General features: G+C 44.7%; 1 protein-coding gene across 3 annotated transcripts in view; it reads right to left on the bottom strand.

Moving 5' to 3' along the window:
- Rftn1 (raftlin, lipid raft linker 1) overlaps nt 1-23,933 on the bottom strand; it is a 197,452-nt gene that overhangs the window by 111,747 nt on the left and 61,772 nt on the right. For all 3 annotated transcript variants that reach the window (XM_036167750.1, XM_036167747.1, XM_036167748.1), the window contains exon 3: nt 4,328-4,514. In XM_036167750.1, the coding sequence (XP_036023643.1) occupies nt 4,328-4,514 (187 nt within the window). The remainder of the gene's footprint in view (nt 1-4,327; nt 4,515-23,933) is intronic.

Below are 23,933 nucleotides of genomic sequence, written 5' to 3'. Positions count from 1 at the left end.
GGTGACATGACAGACATGTCACAAGAAATTCCTCAAGCAGACAGTTGATCCCTGGAAAGCAAGTGCTATATCCAATTGAGCCCTCTATCTCCCCCAGGTACAGTTCCTAAAACAATGTCTCAAGAAGCCCCTGGCATCTATGTTTTATCATGCTTTGCAGGTAATCCATGGTTTACAAATCCAGAGGTTTGTGGCAACTGTACGGAGCCCATCTACTGACATCATTTTCCTAACAGCTTATATAATCATTAGCACTGTTTTTCAATAAACTGATTTTTAAATTGAAGTGTGTACATTTAAAAATGCTACTACATTATTAATAAGAATGTAGTATAATGTATAGATAGCTGCTATATGCACTGGGAAACAAAGAAAAATTCTGACTTGCTTTATTTGTAAGGTCTACTTGTCATGATGGGTCTAGAAATAAACAACACCTATGATATTCTTGCAACATTAGTAGGTGTTTGTCAATGGATGGGGGATGGATGGGGGGATGGATGGATGGATGGATGGATGGATGGATGGATGAATGGGGGAATGGATGGATAAATATATGAACGGACAAGGGATGGATGGGTGGATGGGGATATGCATGGGGTATAGATGGGCTTATGGATGGATAAAAGCTTGGGGTTTTGCTTGTTTTGTTTTGTCCTGTTTTGTTTATATTGTTGCATACTCACACCCCAAAGTCCAGTTAGTTGCCAAAAACTTTGTGTTCACCTCTCAAATGATTCAGGTTTACCATGTTTCAACTAGTTGTTCTCTGGTATTTTTGCCAGTACACTTCATTTGGATGCAGAGTAAAGCAGTTTCCCTAAATCTGTCAGTGTGCCCTACTTGGAAAATATTAACTAGGCACTCACTCCCTTTTCCAGAGCTAAATAATTTCACTTAACAGTATTTATGGTGTTAGACACTGGCAGTCTTTGCTAAAAGTGTTGCTTTATCTGTTCATGTTAAAAAATTAATCATGTAAGCTTTCTTCTGTTTTTATTTCCTCAATAACCTGCTGATACAGAGCTTCGAGAGTTTTTTGTTTGCTTGCTTGCAGTTGTGTGGTGGTGGTGGTGGTGGTGGTGGTGGTGGTGGTGGTAGTGGTGGTGTGTGTGTGTGTGTGTGTGTGTGTGTGTGTGTGTGTGCAGAAGCATACAGTTATCGAGTTGCCCAGGAGAGAAAAGCACCTTTAAGAGTACTTCTTAGGACCCTGCTTCAACCATCACCTCCTCCTGCCCAACACCATTTGGGATGGAAACAGAGAGACCCTCTGGACGGGTTTCTTTGTTTCACTTGGTGCATTGTCAGATTTTTTGCAGCTTCCTTAAAAAAAAATCAGTTCCAAAAACTCATCACAAAGTTAATGTTTCTCTGCACCAGCTTACCCAGGAGACAGACTATGCATTGCAGCCAATGAGACAGTGGACTAGGAGGCATCCTGGGGCAGAGAATGAGCTCTAAGGACATAGGCACCTCTGGAAAAACACTCCCACACAGCAGTGTCTTCATCTTCAGAACTTTATTTTCTTCTTCCCTGTCTAACACCCTGGCTGTCCTGGCTGGCTTGTAAGGGACAAAATGGAGATGGCATTTGCCCTTAAACAGTAGCATCATAGCCCAGCTCATCTGATCATATGCCTGAACACACCTGGCAAATCATATGTTATAAACCTCTCACTGTGTCAAGTATACAATGAGAGGCTCAGAAAATTTCAATGATACTCCCCAGCACTATTCCGCTTCCCAGGGAACCACATGCAACATGGACCACGGGCCCTTCAGCCAGGAGTCTTGGGTCCCTCTTTGCTTTTCTCGGTGCCTGAAGCTGCCCCAGAGAGAAAAGCAGTAAATCCTAATAGTGAGAGTGACAGTTAAGGATGAGTCAGTTCCTCTCCACCCTTGCTGCCATGTCAGCATCCTTTGGGACCACACTGGAGTGGGACCACACTGAAGATGCAGCATCCCAGGCCTGATTTCAGACACACTGAACCAGAATGTTATTTAACAGCATCCCCAGGAGATCTGAAGACATATTAGCTTGGGAGTGCTACCCCGGGTGTAGAAAGAGGAAGAGACATGTCTTCACCTTTACATCAGTGCATTTGTAATATGCATACTTCATCCAGGTCCTGGGCTAGCGTCACCTCTGACAGCAGAGCACACAGAAGACCCCAGGGGCTTGTCTCCTCTAAACGCCAAGACGAACAGACCCCAGCCTAATAAACAGCAGCCTTGAGCGGTGCTTTATGAAACACATAGTGAGGCTGTTTTGTTTATTCCTTTTCAAAATTTTGTTTTCTCTGAAGGCTGATGAGCAAAATGGGAGGGTAGTGGGGATGAAAGACCCTGCCCTAAGATCGTCTAGAGCTAAGAATGCAGGCATGGGAGTTGGTGTCCTCAGGTGACAGGGCAAAGCTTGCTCTATCTTGTCTCAGCTGGAACCATCTATGGTTTAAGCTGAAACTGAGCTACCCTTTTTCTATCCCACCCCCACCCCTGTTGTGAAAACTCCCCACTTTTCCTACCCTTGCTGAGAAAGTGACCAACTTTGTTCTAGAAACTCCGGGTCAAAACGCCCCAGCTACTGCATATTTTTGGCTTCTGTTAAACTGTTTGCTTGCTTTATTTCCCCCTCCAACTGCCAACCAGGATGTAGATTTTCTCCATTCTTTGCCTTTAAAAGCTCCCTGTGAAATGTATCCAAGGCTGCTGTGTGAGAAGAGTTTCTCTCCAGGCAGTTGCTGGCAGCTTAATACAGACTCTCAATTTGGACTGTGGTCATGCTGCATGGTCTCAGGGTCTCTACCCTACAAAACTAGGAGCAAGTCAGGGTTCCCATTTCATGAGCCAGTGACGCAGACAAAATGATAGTTATCACATGTAACACACAATGAATGCTCAGTTAACATGAGCTATTGACATTATATGCATATCCTGTGTGTCTATGTAAATTAAATCCATCATGGTCCCCAGAATCATTTCCTCATGTGATTATACCAGATATTGATCCACGGCCAATGGACACAAAGAAACAAGTGTAAAACACAGACATTGCACAGCGTCACCTTACAAACAACAGTGTCCCAGGACTGTCACAAAACCCAGCTCTACCTCAGGGCCCAGAGCCTGATAAGCTGCTTTGAAATAGAGAGAAGTCCATCTTGGCATGTCGCCTCATGCCCCACATGCTCCCTTGTGACTCTGCTAGGCCAATGCGGTGTCTGCCGCAAAGTGGCTTTGGCAAAGACGAACATGACCTACCTACACCCTTTCCTTTAAGACATGAGTGCATTTGTAATACTTCATGCCTTGTTGCCCATTCCTTCCAAGACAGCTGGCCAGAGGGTAAATTCAATTTCTTTTCTCAAACTTCAATTTATGTACTTATGTATTCACTAAGCTGGAGTCCTTCATAATAGAGACTGGCCTGAGACTCACTGTGTAGCTGAGGCTAGACCTTTAACTCCTGACCTTCCTGCTTTCACCTTCTAAGTGATGGGATCACAGTGTCCTACCACCACACCAAGCTTCAAAATTTTCTGTGATTAAAGCAGTTAGACCTATTGTACTTCCTGCTTTTATCATTATCTTTTAAGCATTTAAAACAAGTATTGCTCCTTTTGAAAGACTAAGCCCATCTCTTTTCCCACTCAGGCACAAGTCAAATGTAAAAGTATTACTCAACTAAACAAACCAACCAGAAAACATCTGGAAAGTTAAAATCAGGACCAGCCCAACGACAGTATGGGGTGTGGGTGGGAGGTGGGCAGTGTGGAGTGGGAGGTGTGGGGTGGGGGTGTGGGGTGGAGGTGTGGGGTGTGAGGTAGGGGGTGTGAGGTGGGAGGTAGAGGTGTGGGGTAGGAGCTGTGGGGTGGGAAGTAGGGGGTGTGGGGTGGGAGAGAAGATATGTTCTTCAGAGGTAATTAACAGAATTTTTGATGAATTCAAATTTTTGAAGTAGTTCTAAATTTTGGAGGGAAACATTGAGTCTGTATAAAGCCTTTAATAAAATGTTGTTTCCAACTGTGGCTTTTCAGATTTATGGTTTTATTATATTTTTGCTGGCTGTGTGATTCTGGGAGCATGCTTCTGCAGAGAAGACATTGTTCTAGCTGAGTTTCAGCCATAAATTAAAGGAGATAACAACTTGAATTCTACTTGCAGTCAGACATGGCACTTGTTTCTTGCCACAGGGTGCCATGGTTTTGGCTTATCTGTCAGAAGGCAGGGCCCTGGGGACAGCATACAAACCCATCCCACCCTCCTTTCCTCTACATTCAGATGCCTCAGTCTCTGCACAACATGGTGCTAAGTGCTGGGTCCTTACCTGTTGGTTTTCTTGACCAGGATGGCCCTAAAGATGTGCTCGAGGAATATCTTCTCGTGCCTGCTGGCTGGTTGCACAAAGGGGTGCAGGGCAGCCAGTGAGAAGCCTTGCTGGTACAGCTCCAGGAGCTGGGCAGGCAGGTCCCGAAGAGAGGCTAACCTCACCGCCGAGGACCTCGGCAGCTCCGCTAGAGTAGAAGAAAAGAGGCTGATCAGAGGTCTGTCCTCCAAACCCTAAGTCCCTCTCCCTCTGCCCTGCTGAGGGCCTTCTGGGTCACTTCTTCCCAGATAAGCCTTCCACAGACTTTATAAACAGCCGTCATCTTCCACCTCATCTGAACACATCAATAAAAGAAAGCTCTCTAAACTGCCAAGCCTTCTCTCCAGCCCATTTATTAAAATGAGCAGGGTAGACAAGGTCTAAAAGTCAAATGGTGCAAACTTGTACGCAGTGGACAGTCTACATCCAAGCCCTCTGCCTCACTTTTTCCATAGAGGCAGTGGCTACGATTATTTTCAGATAATCACAATTATCTAAAAATAGCACCGTCCTTCACAATTGGTTTGGTTTGGTTCAATGACATGAGGGCTCACTGCAGACCAGGTTGGCCTCAAACACTCAGTGATCCTCCTGCCTCAGCCTCCCAAGTGCATGGAGCACTTCCTGGTTTATTTCTTATAGATCTGCTTATGTGTTACATCATTGATTATAAAAGCTTTTGTTTCCATATGGCTTTAATAAAATATCATTCCTACACGATTTCAAAGTATATACCTATAATGCATTTAGAAAATGTTTCTAAAGCTGGGATACAATGCATGCTTGTAATCCCTGCACTTTGGAAGCTGAGGCAGAGGGGTTGTAAATTTAAGGCCAGAATGGGGTAAATAGTGAGACCATATCACAAATAAACAAGCAAAGGACAGGAAGTCCTGAGTTACAGAGTATAACGTGTTCAGATATTGTCAGATTTCTTTTATAAAGAAGTACGGGTTTGCTTCTCATTGGCAATATATAAAAGTTCCTTTCCCATGCCCTGGATAATGTCATAATAAGAAGAGGGAAAGGGAAAAACTCCCTGTGAGGTAGCAATCTATACTTCTTACTACACCATTTGTAGCTTCTCATAATAAACACTTCATATTTAAATTGTCCATATCCTTTTCTATAAGCTGTGGGTACTCTGCCCAGTTTTTATTGGATTAACAGTCAATTTTCCTACTGGGCCATGGGAACTATTACATATTAGGTGACTTAGTCACCAACACAGGTTGGAAGTGTCTCACATCAATTCATCATTTGCAAAAGTGGGTTTTCACGAGTAGGGTTCTTATGTTGCTATGGCGGAAAAGCCTTGGAATATATAACAACTTTTCTGTTAATACTTTATAGTATATCATTTTTGCAGGTAAATCTTAAATATATTTCAGATTTATCATGTGCAAAACATACACTATGAATTCAAGACCCCCAAGTTACCTATGTTTTCTCATTGACTTGAGGGGTGACTTTTGTCACTAATGAATATATTTGTTTGTGGCTATAATAATTTAACTTATTTGCAGGCTCCACTGTTTTTCATTACATTAGTTTCTTAAGTATGGTGTGGCTCTGTTTCCTGGATTTTTCTGTCTCCCTGTTTATTTTCTAAACCTTGTTTAATTTCATTTTCAAAATCATTTTTTAATCAGCTAACCAAATTCCCCTTATCCCCCTAAAAAGTATTGATATTTTTATTGAATTGTATTCAAACTACAGCTTAACTGAGAGCAGACATTTTTCACCATGCTGCAGGTTCCTACCCATACACAGCTCAGCACCACCTTTTACCTGAGTTGTACTTTTGGTCCCTCTGATCATATTGAAGTTTTGTTGCATGGATATTATATGTTTATCAAGTTTATTCCTAGTCATTTTATATTTTTGCTTCTACTAGAGTAATAGAGTCTGGTTTCACTTCCCTAATGCCCCTGCTGTGGAAGCAGACAGGCTTATCATAGCTGATGGAGTGACTCTCACAAGAGGGTAAAGTGCCTTTAATCCCCTAGTGCAGAGACACTTACTCCAGGATCTCCATCATTTGTAGAACTCCCAGGATTGGACATACAGAATAAGCAGATGAGCCACAACCACACAGTGGGGCCAAGATGGTCACCAAGTCATCTCAGTAGCAAGTAGCACAGAGCCACCCTCAATGGGGGCCAGCCTCTCACTGTAGAGGCACCTACATGGGTCCTGACATGGATACCCTGTAAAATATTGTCTTTGGCTTTCCAGATTCCTCCTCAGGGACATCCTGGATGTCTTGGCTTCCTCCTCCCTTTGCATGGCACCTCCAGGGCATGGCACCTGAACAGCATGGGCCAACCAACAGCCCTTACAGCCTTGCATCCCTGCTACAGCAACCAACCTCCCTTGGCTTATTTTCTCGACTCCTAATCTATCATGACAAACTTGAGCAGCCCACAACAGCTGGGGGCTTCACCTCATACGCTACTCTTTAACAAGACCCCAACTGGAGTAAACAATTCAGAGTATGAGTAGGCAGCTTGGAAGAAGAGACAAAGACTAAAATACTGATGAAGTTCAGTCAACAAATGATGATGCATAAAACAAACACTCTCGCCTTGGAAAATACATATCAACATATGCACAATTAAAGTGGGAGCGTCTTACAGCTCTTTTTAAATCCACAAACGTCCAGTGGTGGTGGCACACACCTTTAATCCCAGCACTCGGGAGGCAGAGGCAGAGGCAGGCAGATCTCTTTGAGTTCAAGGACAGCCTGGTCTCCAAAGCGAGTTCCAGGAAAGGCACAATGCTACACAGAGAAACCCTGTCTCAAAAAACCAAAAAAAATAAAAATAAAAATAAAATAAAATCTACAAACAAGGCTGGGAGTGGAACTCACAGAAACCCAACTAAACCTATTGGACCTGGTGATGGATATGACAACCCCCATGCCATGCTTTCTTCCTTTTTTTAAATAAAGGATTCAACTTTTTAAAATAAAATGAGAAATAGTTCAGAAAATTAACCATTAAAAAGTGAATTTATAGGCAAAGCTATTTCCAACAATGTTGTTCTAAAAGCAAGTACTTGGAGCCAAAGAGTTCTTCACTGAGGACTAGTTAATGTCTGACATGCGAGTGATGAAGCCCATAAGGAGTCAAAGGTGAAGAAGTCTGTTAGATGTTGACGGGAATGTGACCATGGTGCACTGCTATGTTAAAAACAAAAACAAAAACAAAAACAAAAAAACAAAACAACAACAACAACAAAAAAAAAAAACAAGATGCCATTACTGTGTGGTTACTCTTACATTAAAACATAGATGGATGGATAGAGATGAATAATATTTCTCCAGATGTAAACAATGGAGGCAGATTATAAGAGAGAGCAGGGGAGCAGGGCTGGGGTATTTAGGACACTTTCAGAACTACTGTGATCAGCACAGACCATTTCAGGGAGGGTTAAAAAGGCATCTACACTGTCCTCTTTACACACAAATGAAATGCTACTTTAAAAGTTTTAATGACTTTTTACATTAATGTTTTATGTTACCCAGGATTAGAACCCAGGGCCCTGTGCACGCTAGGCAAGCACTTTTAGCTGAGTGCACTTTTTAGCACTTTTAACAGCCTGGTCCTCTAATTTATTACTTTAAAAACAAGTGGTTAAAAATGAGTCTCAACAGTCATAGTGCAATACAAAAGGCTTATACTATAAATATGATTAAAGATCTTAATTTCATGTTTCTATTTGAACCTTAACCTACAAATACAAAAGCAAAATTCTTGGTTCTTGTGGCTGGAAAGATGGCTCATTGGTTAAGAGCCCATATTGCTCTCACAGAGGACTGGAGTTGAATTCCCACATCTAGAGGCTGACCCTCCAGAGGATCTGATGCCCTCTTCTGGCTGTCATGGGTACCTGCACTCAAGGGCACATAGGCACACACAATCCTATACACATATGCATAATCAAAAATAATAAAATAAAATTTGAAAAAAAAAACTAGTTTTTATACATCTGCCAGTGCCCCAATGTTATTATTGGAAAAACTGGAAAAATATAACTATTAAATATTATTAGAAAAAATAAGGAATACTTGATATGTTCAGATGGACATAGAGATTACAGCTGCTGGACTGTTTTTACCCAGGCAATCAGAGTAATCTCCCTAGTATTCTGTTTTGTAACAACTGCCTGGTTTTATTGCTGATTATATAACTTGGGTAAATGACAGAACTCCCTCCTTATCTCATGGGTCCTTTCCTATGAAATGAAGATCTTGGATAAGCATTTGGGAAAGGAATTTCTAACTCCAATAAAGCGATTTTATTATCTCCAGTTGAAAAATAAGGGATATTTTCTAACTAAAAAAGTAGCAAAGGCTAGAATAATAAATGTTTTCAAAGTGAATGGGAAGAGTTGGTCAAAGCCACAGCCAACCTGGGAATAAGGACTGACTCTATGTGGTGGGTAGAGCTGGCAGAGGGGCAGGGTTACCACCTTGGATTCCTGACCTCTGATCAGGACCCCAACTCTGGAACTGGACTCATAAGCCACTATAGTGCAAGGTGGCGCTTCTTGGTACACTGTCTGTCACATGCTGACAAGGGATAAGGCTGTGCCAACCACTGCTGCTCTCCAGCAAGAGTACATGCCCCCTGCACAGGGAGGGTAGCACCCTGAGGAGGGTCAGAGCCCCTCCTCTTTCTAACCCATCTCACTCCTCAGTCACATCTACAGTGATCAGACCTCAGGCCTCATCTAGACTGGACACCCTGCTACACTGACATGCCCCTCTCATCTGAGCTACCCTACGCATGGCAAAGCTGACTCTTGCTGGCTTCTCCCATCTGTGCAGGAGCAGAGCCTCAGCTACAGGATCTTAGCATGCTCTACAAAAATCTTATACTGTATGACCCAAGCTGGCCTCAAACCGTAGCCCAGGCTAATGGTGAATTCATGGCGGCCCTCCTGCCTCAGGTTCTCAAGTGCTGGTTGCAGAAGTGAGTCACCATTACATAGACAGTCTGGTACAGAACCCAAGGGGGCCTCGGTGTCCAGACAGTAAACACAGGTCGGGAGAAGAGTGGTGGAGTCAAAGCCACCAGGACTGGGTCCTGTCCTTCAGGCCTGAGTACTCCCGGTGGGCATGTGGGCCCAATGGCACAAAACTTTTAAAGCAAATTGGTTGGTTATCATACAAAGCACTGTTTCACCACATGACGTTATCATATATGTGCATCACTATACTTGGTTCTTATTCACCCCCACACTGCCCTCCTTCATCCCCTCTCCCTGGTCCTCTTCCATTCCCCGAATGTCTACCACTCTTGTTCCCCCTGCTCCCTTCCTTTGGACTCTTCCTCCTCCTCCTCTCATGGTCCCTTTTTATTTTCATGTAAAATTCTCTCTCTCTCTCTCTCTCTCTCTCTCTCTCTCTCTCTCTCTCTCTCTCAGATTTCAATTCTGAGAAAATACATAATGTTTGCATGAATCCTGGTTAGTTTTGCTTATTAATATAAAGATGACTGATTTCCAGCTATGTCTATCTCCCCCTGAACTTCTAGTTATTTTGAGAAGTCAGAAATCATAATACTAACCTTTGAATTTTCAACCCCTCATGACTCAGACCAAGACCTGGCAGACTTCTGGGTCTGGACATTTGACAGTGTAGACCCCCTCTATTCTTGCCTCCGACCTCGCCCTGCTGTCACTCAGCATGGGCATCAGCTAGGACCCTGAGAGGGAAGGGCGCTGAGCGTCAAGGGTGCTGAGCAAGGAGCCCACCTGCCTAATCTTCCTGAGCCCCCACGGCTTTAAGGCCATCGCTGTGGAACTGATGACACCAGTCTCCCTATTCCTCCCCCACTGCACCCCCACTCCTGCATCAGGAGGAAGAGAGTTTAGAACCTCATAATTATATCTGAATCCCTTTGGAAATCTGGTGTTTCCCTAACTGATTTACCAACAGTAGTCTTTTCTAACATTACGTCTCTGCCAAAAAGCACTTGGGGTTGCTCGATGGCCAGAACGTCTCTTAAAGTAAGCAATGTTTTCCTTATAAATAAATTCACCATTGTCCCAAGAGTTAAGAGAAAGATAAAGAATGAAAACATGTGGAATCCTAACCCACAAAGCCACATATTTCTCAACACTCCTGGGACATAGTTGGTTCTGGTTTTGTTATGACTATGTTTTTGTTTAGCTAAACATTCTGGAGCACATTTCCCCCATGGCAATGAAGCTCTTCAGGCATTTTCAGAGGAACTTAAGCAATGGCTGGCTGTTCTGAACTTGATTCTGGATAACCACTAACCTCCCCAACACAGAAGAGACAGCTCAGCACACAGCCATGCTCAGCTCCATCACGGAGCAGCAGTAACGACACCTATTATTCTGTCCAGCAATCATTTGTGACTTTAACCTAATTATGCCAAGTCCGATTCTGCTTTTCTAATTACACTCGCTAATGGATCTGTCAATACCAAAGAGCCTGGTGTGAGGGGAATGCCACCTTCCTGGGTTAGTTCTCTCACAGGTGAAGCTGATAATCACACTGTTCACCCAAAGCTTTTAAAATATATAAGTTCCTTTAAGACTGCTGTTTCTATAACATCAATCTGCCGAGCTTTGTAGTAGATCCAATTTAGTGAAACACTAAAATCAATCATTTCTCAATGTGAAGCTTTTCAATGTACACAGAAGGAATAGGAATTCGATTTTTTAACATTGTTTGCAGCCCTTGGCTGCAATAGGTGTCATTTTGAAATTTCTGGAGCAAGTTAAATCTTTCATTAGAGGGTTTTTAAAATTCAGATTTCCATCATCTTACCACTTAAGAATCCAAGCTTCTAAAAATGAAGAGAGGGAAGGCAGGAGGGAGGGAAGGCACTAGGGAGGGGGGAAGGAGGGAAGACATGGCGCCCTAGCCAAGCCTGAACTACCCAAGCACGGTTTTCATTCTCATGTCCTCACAATATCTGGCCCACCAACATGAGAAAGGCTGGGGCCAGAGAAGCTTGTCATGTGACAGACTAACCGCTACACAGAAAGTTTGACAAGGTGGATCCATAGCTCCGCCTGGAATGATACCTAATAAGGACTGAGAAGGAAAGTCATGGCTCAAAGTGACAGGTGTGTGTCCAGTTCTACAAGCCCCTACTGCTGCATCGGGGCCCCAGCAGCAGAGGGATAGAGGGTACAGAAGGCTCGGAGTAAGTCAGGCCTCAGAGGCTGCACTGGGCAAGGGACAACCAACTGCTTCTAAAATTCATTACAAAGTGACAAAGGTAACGTTAATGAAATACACACAGGCACACACATATACAACACACACATAACAGACCATTATTAAGGTTAAACTGGCTAGCATCAGGACTAGGAACATATTCTCAAATTTCATGTGCTTAAAAGAAATTTGGGAGTAGGGATTGAAAAAAGTGGTGAGAGACTCAAAAGTGACATCACTGAATTATTATGAGATACGGCAACTCCTCCTCCTCCTCCTCCTCCTCCTCCTCCTCCTCCTCCTCCTCCTCCTTCTTCTTCTCTCTCTCTCTCTCTCTCTCTCTCTCTCTCTCTCTCTCTCTCTCTCTGTACAGTTCAAAACAGTAGCTAAGATATAAAGATACACCCTGACGCCAGAGTGCTCGCCCACCATATGCAGGATTCTAGGCTCAATCATCAGCAGAAAGAATGGGGTGTAGGTGGAGGAGATGGGAGAGGGAGAGGGAGGAAAGAGAAAGAGAAAGAAATTAAATTTGGGCTTGTAAGATTCTCTGTGGACAAAGGTACCCACTGCCAAACCTGGTGAGCTGAGTTCAATTCCCGGGACCCACACGGTTGAAGAAGAGAACCCACTCTCACAATTGTCCTCTGACCTCCACACATGGCATAACATGCCCATGCCCATACACATACAAAAAACAAATACTTTAATTAAAATATAATAAAAAAGAATAATATATTTTAAAGATATGTGATTCCAAAGACTTGTTATGTAATTAGGAGATAAAACTTAAGTAAAAAATATTTACATTTATAACTAAAATGATAATATTTTAAGTATGTTACGATTAGATAAAATGTTAATTTATTTGATTACTTTTATTTTTTAAAATGAAAATTTGAATTTGCACATGAGCTTGTGGGGTTCCCAGTGGGGTACTCACCATGACTCACCAGCCATTTATTTACAGCATGTGTCACAATACAAATTATTCACTGACTTTCCTACCCAGTAAATTCCACCACACCAGGAGCTCTGCCAGGCTTGCTCACCCACAAGCAGGGCAAACCCCACAAGCAGGGCAAACCCACAGTGCTGAACAGGCTCACCGCCAGCTGTCACTACAGTAAGGTCACGGCACACACCTGCAGTCACTCTGGACATGAACTCTGGGCCCCAAGGAGATGAGCCATGAGGCTAAGAAGGAAAATCCATAACTGGTCTTAGAACACTATCAGCAGTTCAACTTGGGGGAAGCTTAGGAACTTTATAATGTGTAGTAAAATATGCACTAACAGAAACTGCCGTTTTAATGTTGGCATTAAGAGCCTTCACACTGTCGTGAAGCCGCCACCACCATCCATCTGAGGAAACCTCCCCATCCCCACAACCCTCACTGCTCTGCTCCCACACTGGGCCCCCACGTGGGAATGTGACAGCAACAATAGCAAACGCTGAGTCAGAACGGAGAAGCCAGAAGCCGTAGGGAACTGGACTCATTCACAGAGCATCATGGGAAAAGCAGAGGCTAGTATCACCACAAAGGCAGAGGAACAGTGTAAAACTTCATAGAAATACCAGGGCTGCACACAGTAGCTGGGAATCTTCACACCACACAGCAGAATATAGAATCAGGAACTGTCCTAGGAAGAGGGGCCCGGGGCTCAGTCACTCCAGAAGTGCAGCCCCGGGCACGCAGCACGGTGGGGAACTGCCCATTGTGTTGAAAAGTCTCCAGGGAATTTTTTACTTCTGAATATAAATATACACAATATAAACAACGGAAGTGAAATCTCTCTGTGTACACAGCTAGTTTAAAGAGGTTTATGACAGAGTAAAATCCATTCTCTGTGGGATTATAACTTCTACCCACAGATGAAGCCCGTTTGTGCGCTACGCTGGTAAATTCTGTCAATCGGTCACACACTTAGCCTATGAGGAAAGGGAATCTCAGCCGAGCAAGTGCCTGTGGGACTGTCTATGGGCATTTTCTCCATTGCTTATTGGTGTGAGAGGGCCCAGCTCATTGTGGGCAGTGCCGTCTCTAGGCAGGTGGCCCGGACTACAGCACAACATGGTCTCTGCTTCAGTTCCTGACTCTAGGTCCCTGGCCTGAGCTTGTGCCCTGGCTTCCCTGGATGGTGGACAGCAACTGTAAGCTGAGATAAAAAGCCTTTATTCCCCAAGTTAGTGTTGACCATGATGTTTATCCCAGCCACAAACGGCAGTTGTCCGGATGAGCTTTCCAGACCCCCAGCAAACGTCAGACAGACCTCCTTCTACTCCCTGTAAAGACACGGCTGACACCCTGTGATGCATCTCCTCACATTTAAACATCATGCTTCTACATAAACACCATTGAAACCACTGCCAAACTCAGCCAAGTGTGAACAGAACCAGAGTTCTCATGATCCAAAAAAGGCACCTTTGGCTTTGCATGAATGTTCACTCGGTGCACAGAAACAGCAGACCGTACATACCTGAGTACTTAACCAAAAAACTGTCATCGGCACACATAGGCCATTTGTTTTCACAGATGCAAAGGTGGAGTCTCTGAAGCCTCAGCAGACTGCTCATTAGTCACTTCAGCCTGGCTGTTAAAAGGTCTTAATGGTCTAGGTTCCCCCCAATGCCTTGACCTCATCAAACAAGAAGAAGCAGTGAGGTGAAGTCAATGCAGTGGTGAGAAGAATGGTCCAGAGAGATGCTTTTCATCGAGATAAGACAAGAAACCTGGTGAAAGTAATCATCTCTTTTTATAAATTGTATTCTCTAACAAAAAGGGTTTTTTTTTAATTAAAAATGTTTTATTTATGTGAATGTATCTGTGTTTATGTGAGAATAAGACATGTGTTTAAGTGCCCATGGAAGCCAAAAAAGGGCATTGGTGTAGCCATTTGTGAGTTTCCTGATGCAGGGGCTGGGACTGAATGTGGGTCCTCTACAAGAGCAGCAGAGCAAGGACTCACAGCTGAGATATGTGTAGCTGCAGCAAAACATTTCTATTCACACCCCAAATGCAACCCATCAACACCTGTCCCAGAAAGAGAAGGCTGCTCTGTCACCAGGCAGAGGAAGGGAGCCAGCTAGGCGGCTGGCAGCGCTTGCTCCTGGGTGGGGGTTCTACCTTAGAGCCTGCCAGTGACTGGGCGAGACATCCTTCTGCTTACGAGGGATCCCGAGGTCTTCCTCAGCATTGCCTGCCCTCTGCTCCTCCCTCCATCCTAGTGCTCACCAGCCATATGTGGCTCCTGGAGAAGGCGTGTTGGTTGTTCATGTCTGTGTTTTTTCGATGGGACTAGTTATTTGGAGTTCAGCATTGGAGAGATGCCAAAATCACAAAATACAAACAGCAGTTCCAGAGTTTAGTAGCAAAAAATTTTATAACTTGTAAAATGTCTAATTTGATATCATGACACAATGAAATGACAAATTTTAATGTGCTGGGTTAAATAAAACATATCATCAATTTGTATATTTTCCTTTTTTAAAGTTAGGTTCTAATGAAGCCCAGGCTAGCTTTGAATTTTCCCTGTAGCCAAGGCTAGCCTTGAATTTTTGATCCTCCTCCCCCTGTGTATAGATTGCTGGAATTACGAGTGTGTGCTATCATATGTGGCATATTTTCCTTCTTTACTGTAGCTACTAGAAGACGTGACCTGGCATTCATGGCTCACAGCCACAGAATAGGCTCTTCTGGAGCTTTGTTTTACATGCATGTATTTAATCGTGGGCCAAAACAAAAACAAAAAAAACAAACAAACAAACAAAAAAACCCCACTATTCCCTTTTTTGACTTTTTTTTAATGGTGCCAATTTAACTCCTTATTAAGCATCCTTTAGCTACAGCTTCAAGGAAGGTCACACTCATTTTTCCCAAAATAAACCCATAACATCATGGAATGGGGGAGAGCTGCCAAAATCTTCACCGGATGGGCCAGAATCCGAAACTCCCAAGTGCATGCAGTCTTGGCTTCTCACTAGCTGTCCCATCCTGAAGTGGGGAGAAAGGCAAAACTTCACGAGGGACTCTTACTGTTTGGCTCCATGAACGCTGTAAGTATCTGCTCTTCAAGAACAGCGTGCAGAGCTCCCTTCCCAGCCTATCCTTATCCCGTGAGACTCAGCCTCCTGGGGCAGACCCGGGGTCCCCTAGTTCTTCTTTGCTGCCTTCCCCAGCCAAACCCCCAGCCCATCTCCATTCCCTTGTGAGTCCCCACATACCAAGGAACTGCTCCCCATCAGGCTCCCCGCAGCAGCCACCTTTGAGTGGGACCCAGGTAGGCTGCCTGTGCCGCCTCCTCTCCTCCATGCTAGTCTCTCTAGGGTACTCTTACACTGCTTCAGCCCCTTCTCTAGGCCCACCTCCATCTCCACGGGGCCCAGGGTCCTTCTAGTTCTTCTTCCTCACTGTGTTCCTCAGCAATTCCTTCCAGCCCATCTCCATTCCTATGTGACTCCCATGGGACTACAGAATCACTCCCAATCAGAGGCCCCACAGCCATCACACTTGGCTGGGACCCAGGTAGGCTGTCTGTGCCTCCTTCCCCTCCTCCATTCTACTCAGAAAGAGGGTAGAATGAACCCCTAAGTCCAGCTATGGCTGCACACCTCAGCCCACCCTTCCAACCTATCTCCATTCCCTTGGGTCTCACCAGCTGTACTGGCTAATCTTGGATGTCACCTTGACCACATCTGGAATCAACTAAAACCCAAGTAGCTACGCATGGCTGCCAGGGTTAAGTCTTGGCTGAATCAACTGAGCTGAGGTTAGAAGACCCACCCTAACCCCATCTGGATTTGATGCCCGAAGACCCACCCTGAATCTAAGCCACACCTTCTGATGGTGGCCTACATAAAGGGCTTTTGTTTTTGCCTGTTTACCTTCACTCTCACTGGCAGGTTATCTACCCTGCTTCTGAGGTATTTCTCTGTTGATATTAGAACCTACTTATTAGGGATTCCAATGTATATTGATGACCAGCCCAAGACATCCAGCCCTGAGGGCTGAACAACTGTTGGATCCTTGGCCTTTCCACTGGGAGATAGTCATTGTTGGACTAGCTGGCCCACAGCCTGTATGCCATTCTAACAAACACTGTTTAAGATATAGAGATTCATTCTATCAGCTCTGTTACTCTAGAGAACACTGACTAATCCACCAGCATTCATAACCAGACACAGGTTCTCCTGCCAACCTCACAGAGCTGGAGTAAGTACTACTTAGACCTCCAGAGTCAGTCCCCTTTACCACAAGCTAGACTCTCTTAAATCCCACCCAGCTGCAACCATCTGGATGGCTGGGAGTATGGACTCAGAATCGCAACCAGAACTTCAGTTTGGGACCAGTCAGACTCTGAATCCTAAAACCTTGAGTGGTTACAGGACTGAAGAGCACAACTTCTTCTGCACATCCACAACCTGTCAGACTGGGGTGACGCCCACCAAAGAACCAACACACACCCAGCAGAGACATTGACTCCAAGAAACACCACAAATGCAGAACTCCAGATAACTAGTCCTATCGAAAACACACAAACATGAACAACTAACATGCCTTTTCCAGGAGCAAGGAACCACTGTTGCAACAGACCCTGAGGAAAGCCATTTAGCGGAAGCACAAGACAGGACTTCAAAACACCAACTCTAAAATATGTTCAAGGGCCTGAGGGAGGACATGAATAAATGCCTTAATGAAGTCCTTGAAAATACAAACAGTGGAGTGAAATAATGCAAACATTTCCAGACTTGAAAGGAGAGTTTAATGAAGAAACAGAGTCACTGAAGAAGAGGCATGCTGGAGCAAGACTGAGAGTCCGAGGCCACATGAAAAGCCAGGGGAAGCCTCATCAGCAGACGGAAGTAGAAAAGAGACTCCAAGTTCTGAAACAAGGTAGAAGAAATGGATAGCTCAGCCAAACAAAAATGAAATCTACATAAAATCCAGGCACAAAACATCCAGGAAACCTGGGGCACTATGACAAGACCGCACCTATGATGAACAACAGGTAAAGAGAAGAAGAAGAAGAAGAAGAAGAAGAAGAAGAAGAAGAAGAAGAAGAAGAAGAAGAAGAAGAAGAAGAAGAAGAAACAGAAACCTAGGTCCAAGTCATAGAAAATATTTTAAACAAAATATTACAGGAAAATTTCCGCAATCTAAAGAAAAAGATGACTAATGCCTATCAAGGTATAAGAGGCATACAGAATAGACCCTCCAAAACATACAATAATCAAAACACTAAATGGGCAGAATAAAGGAAGGATACTAACAGCTGCAAGGGAAAAACACAAAGTCACATACAAAGCAGACCCATTGGACTAACACTTGACTTCTCAACAGGGCCTGAAAGCCAGAAGGTCCTAGACAGACGTTCTACACACTCCAAAAGAACACACATTCTAGCATGGACTACCGTCACCAGGAAAACTATCAGTCTCAAAAGCAAAGGAGAAAGACAGACAGTTCATGATAAAGACAAAGGTAAGCAGTGTGTGTTCACCAATCCAGCTCTACAGAAGGTCCTGGAAGCAAACCTTCACGCTGAAGATAAGGTTAACTGCACCCAAGAAGAAATCTTCCCAGAAAAGGATATCAGAATTAGTTGGCCAGCCCATAAGAGCCCTGTATGTTGTGGTCCTGCATAAGCAGTGTCTGCATTTTGAATATGCTGGAGCAGATCTGATGTGTGCCTGCTTCAGGTGTCTCTCGGACAAGCGTAACTCCTGTCTCACTAGGTGTTAAAGGAGTCAAGTGAGGTCCCGGCCACGCAGGATCGAGCCTGAAGCCCCAGTCTGCTCTCTATGTGGATGCCATGAAAGTCATCCCTGTCACTGCTATTAATAGCCCTAGTGGCTTCACCAATTATCACAAGGTCAGACACGGTCCTGTGCCCATGTGCTGTTGCCTCTGTCTAATGTCAGCCTAGAGCTACTCAACATGTTCAGTTCACACACAGGTCTTTCACTCCTCAGCTGAGGTTCTGGGCTGTCTGTTCTGAAACTCTTTTTTTTTTTTAAATGATGGAGTAGGGCCAGTAAGATGTCTCAGCAGGTCCAGGAGCTTGCTGATGATGACCTGAGCCCAAGGCCACATGGTGGAAGGAGAAAACTCCTTCAAGTTGTCCTCTGGCCTCCACACAAGAACCATGACATGAATGTGCACACATACAGATGCATAAATAAATGTAATTAAAATGTTTTGAGTGCTAAAGTAACTTCCTCTCTAATATGAGCCAAAAATGGGCCTAGATCGTCAGGACTGAATAATAAGCTCTGAAAAGGCATGCTGAGGGACAGCAGCTCCTTTGCCAGGTGCCAGACTCTGCTAACTTAGGGCTTCTGCAATACTTAAGACAGGGGCGTGCAGAGGAAGATGACTGGCCCCTCTACAAACAGAATCTAGGAGAGAGTGAGCTGGGTCCAGAAAATGGTACTGTCCCCCCAGAGCAACCCAAGAAGTGGCAGCAAGAGGCCGGTGTATAAAGATGTTAAACCATGATGAAAATACACTTAGGACCCCACATACAGAAACAGAAACAGCGCAGGAGAGATCAGATGGCCAGGAGGGGGTGTCAGGCAGATGTGTCAGGTGGCTGGCTCACCCACATCTAACTCAAACCACCCCATGTCTATCTCAAACTACCCCATGTCTATCTCAAACTCAGCCTAAATTTGTAAAATTAAATATGCAAAGAGGAAACGTCAGGTCCGCCCTGCTTGCTCCCTCACCCATTACCTCCATTCCTCTACTGACCACCACTGAGGATGGCTCACCTCTTAAATTCTCCTCTCATCTCAGGCCCACCTCGGGCAGCATCTCCTGAGAGCCCTATGCAAACGTTTTGAGTGAATGAATAAGCCTGTCTTCAGCTGTGGCAGAGAGGGGAGCTTACCTAATGCATCCGGCCACACACAACATGAAGTGGAAAGGCATCAGAAAGGGGTCTGGGGACCTGAGCCTCCATTCCCCAGTATGCAGGTGCCGCCCTCCTCAGAGCTTGCCTACTGCACCGAGATGCAGCCTGACGCCCTCCACATGTGTGTCTCCTCGGTGACCTCCTCCATCTGACTATAGTGTAATTAATGTTAAACAATGCCAGGTTGGCATTAACTTGTGTCAAGCAGCTCCTGGGACAGGACAAGCACCATAATCCAGAATTAAAGCAGAGAGCTTGAAAAATGCTATGCAGCCGCCCCTCACCCTGCTTTGTACCGCCTTCTCAAGTCCTTCCTGAAGACAACAGACAAGGGAATGGCTGAGAAGTGAAGGAGACAGCAAATTGGTTCTGAGGTCTTGGTCTACATAGACTGCATAGTGGTAGCTGTGGCTGTGTGGTTCTGGTCACACCAACTGCTGCAGGGGCTCTGTGGCACAGAAGAGATGCTGTGACAGCACTCACGGGAGCTCTGGCTAGAAAGAAGAGCCTGAGAACCATCTCCATGGGCAGACAAGTCTGGAAACACAACCTTGGGGATATTCTCGGTGTTTGCAGCTGAGCAGAGACAGAATAAGCACAAAGCTGGCAGGGAGCAAGACAGAAACTAGGAAGTGAGGGTTAGAGAGTAGGTTCTCCCGTAGGCAACTCAGCCCCAGCAGCTGCATCATCACTGGCCTCTAAGTGTGAGATGCATACTAGATATAAAGATCCCCACCATCACAGACTGTTCTCTCACTCTGTCTGCCTCTTGCTGTTTTTCTCTGTCTCTTGTCCCACTCCAAGATGGTCTTTTGCTCCCCAAGACCCACAAATCTCACACAGGAGATCTGTTGTGTGGTGTGATCTCCAAAGCATTCCTTGGCTCCCATCCACCAAGTTCCTCAAGCCTAACAGTGAGGACTCAGAGATGGCTCAGTGGTTATTATGCTTGCACCCCAAGTGTGAGGACCTGAATTTGATTGCCCAGAACCCACATCAAAGCCAGGCACAGTAGACATCTGTCTTCTCACATTCCTAAGGCAATACAAGAGGCAGACACAGGATAGTCCCTATTGAGTAATAGGCCAGCCAGCCTGGCAGTGAACAAGAGACCCTGTCTCAAATAGGGCGACTGTGAGAACTGACACCTGAGGTTGTGGGGGAGGGGTGGGTGAGCACAATGATTTGAATGGGAATGTCCCCCACAGGCTCTCATATTTGAGTACTTGGTCACCAGTTGGTGGCACTATTTGGACAGGTTCAGACAACAGTCTTGCTGGAAGAAGCATATCACTATATCACTATATCATCACTATATCACTATATCATCACTCTATCACTATATCACTATATCATCACTCTATCACTCTATCACTATATCATCACTATATCACTCTATCACTCTATCATCAATCACTATATCACTCTATCACTCTATCACTATATCATCACTCTATCACTATATCATCACTCTATCACTATATCACTATATCATCACTCTATCACTATATCATCACTCTATCACTATATCACTATATCATCACTATATCACTCTATCACTATATCATCAATCACTATATCACTCTATCACTCTATCACTCTATCAATCACTCTATCACTCTATCACTGGTGGGCTATGAAAGCTAAAATCCCCCAGCATTTCTGGTTCAACCTCTCTGTTTCATGGTAGCGTAATTTAAGATGTAAGCTCTCAACGTCCTATTCCCAGTATGATGGTCACCTGCTGCCATGACGTCCCTGCCATTATGGACCCTATCCTTCCAGAACCAGAAGTCAAAATAACCTCTTCTCATTTCTAAGTTGCTTTGGTCATGGTATTTTATCACAGCAACAGAAAAATCACTAATACAGATACCAATGCACATGTGTGCCCACACCACACCACACACACATACCACATATACACATAATAGGGAAAAGAAAGACAAAAACCAAGGCACTGAGTGACAGAAGCCAAGGGACAATCTCCTATGCAGCTGCCCAGACTTGGGGTGCCAGGAAACCCAAGCTGGCAACAGTCCAACCGGCCTACTCCCTGATCTCCTTGTTCTCTGCTGGCTTTGCTGCTTGGGCCATCTCTGCTCAGCACGCGTGCGCGTGCATGCGCACAGACACACACACACACACACACACACACACACACACACACACACACACACACACACACTGTGCTGTGCCCCTACAGACATCTCACACACACAATAATAAACACACAATTTTTTTTAGGGTGCCAGCCCAGCATCTGATGGAGACTTCCAGTTATGAAAGGAGTCAGGTACTATTAGAATCAGCAAGCAGAGGAGGGACAGCTGTCTGTGACCCTCCAAGTTCATTTAGCAGTATGTGTTTGTCAGAGTGTCTTGTTCTGTGGAGTTTTTCTTTAAGTCTTCCTTGGAGAAATGGTGTTGGGAACAAGCAGGTACCAAGGACTTCCATGGCAAGTAAGCTCAGTCTAGTCCCCTCTACTTTGCAAAAATGTGGGAAAATCTTTAGTTTAGGTGCCCAGAGTTCTCAAACCCACTGGGAAGAGACTCCACAAACATAATGGGGACAGGAAAACAAAGACCCCAGGATGACAAGTGTACAAATTAACCCTGGAAGTAGGAAAGGAAGGGATATTAACAGACAGGAAACAATGGAGCTGGCCGTAAGTAGAGATTAGGAATATTGTGAACACAATCCCCAAAAGTCACTTATGGCTCTCAAAGCCCAGGAGGGTAGCACTGGGAAGGTCCAGTGTCTGCCACATGCAAAGGACCCAGGCACTAAAATTCAAAACTCACAGACGACACTTCTCCTCCGAAATCACCGCTCCAGCTCTCCCAATAATCAACTAAGAGAGTTAAATAATCTCACCCTGGAAGAACACCCTGGTTCAACAGAATTAGGCAGCAGCTATGCTGTCAAGAAGATAATGAAACAATTTGTGAGACTGTGTTGCCAAAAAGGACACTACGGCCTGGGCTCCCCATCCCTCCGGGAAACAAGATTCTAATCAATCAGCCCAGCACCCCACTCCCTCCACCCATCTCTGCATTATCTGCCCTCTTCATAAAAGTTCCTGGGAAGCCACTTACCACTCTGTGATCACAGACAGGAAATGGAAAATCAAGTCCTCTGTGGAATGTGGCAGAAACTCCACATTGTGATTCAAGACAGCCTGATTAAGGACACTTAATCTACACACAGCTAACTCTTGAGACTGAGAAGTAGAGTGGATGTGAGGCAAGGAGCGTGCTTCGTTCTAATCACACAGAAATGGACCCCGGTACTCATTCTTAGGCAGCCTCATTAACAATTACAGGGACATTACAGGGACGCGGCTGCTATTTTCAAATGGCTGCTCTTCAGCTACACAGAACACTCTCCCTGAACACAGGGTTTGGGAACATCATATAAGATGCCCCAAAAGGGAACGCTCTGCCCTCTGAATTAGTCACTTGTCTCTCTCCTGTGACAAAATATCCAACCAAAGCAACTTCAGACAGGAAGGTTCCCATCAGTGCACAGTTCAAGCAGACAGTCCACCACGGTGGGGAAGCCACAGAGGCAGGAGTGGAGGCGGCCCTGCATCCACTGTCAGGGAGCAGAGAGCGTGGGCCATGGTGCATGCCGTAACCAGCACTTGGAAGGTGGAGACAGGAGGATTAAAAGTTCAAAGTCATTCTCAGCCAACAGGGAGTTGGGGAACAGCCTGCAATGTAAGACAACTTATCCAAAACAATCAAAAACAAAAACAAAAACAAACAAACAAACAAAAGGCAATTCCCCAAGAGTTTGTTTGTGTGAGTTAGAATTTTTGGTATTTATACTAGAAAAACTTAAACCTTTTTCAATCAAGAATATTCAAGCAGAAATTAATAGGTGGCAAGGCAGTCATATGTCATGAATCCTCTGGAAAAGTCCAGAGCAATAGTGTAAGGGGAACAAAGATCTTAGTATCATCTTGAAAGTAATTTGGTGCTTCTGACTGTCCCCCATCCCCCATACCACACCAAGAACCCCAGGGGTGAAGGAGTGTGTGTGTGTGTGTGTGTGTGTGTGTGTGTGCTTGGTGTGTGTTTTATTTAGTTGGTTGGTCTGGTTCTTGTTGAGAGTTTTGTTTTATAGCTCAGGTGTCCTCACATCCACAATCCTGCCTCAGATTCCAAAATGCTGGCATTACAGCCGCTACACCTGGCTCCGAGAACCATTTCTGCTATAACAATGACTGTGTGAACTGGTTAGAGAACCTGGTGGTCATGAGCACTTGCTGCTCTTGCAGAGGACCCAGTCCCTGATTCCTGACTTCTCATAGCGCTTACAACCATCCACGACTCCAGTTCCACGGGAGCCTTCACTGGGACCAGGCACTTGTGTGGTGCACATGCATATTTGTAGACAAATACTAACACACGTAACATAAAAACAGATAAATCTGAAAGAC

The sequence above is a fragment of the Onychomys torridus genome, chromosome 18 (assembly GCF_903995425.1).
Source record: "Onychomys torridus chromosome 18, mOncTor1.1, whole genome shotgun sequence".
NCBI lineage: Eukaryota > Metazoa > Chordata > Mammalia > Rodentia > Cricetidae > Onychomys > Onychomys torridus.
This window is presented reverse-complemented; position numbering and strand designations above follow the sequence as displayed.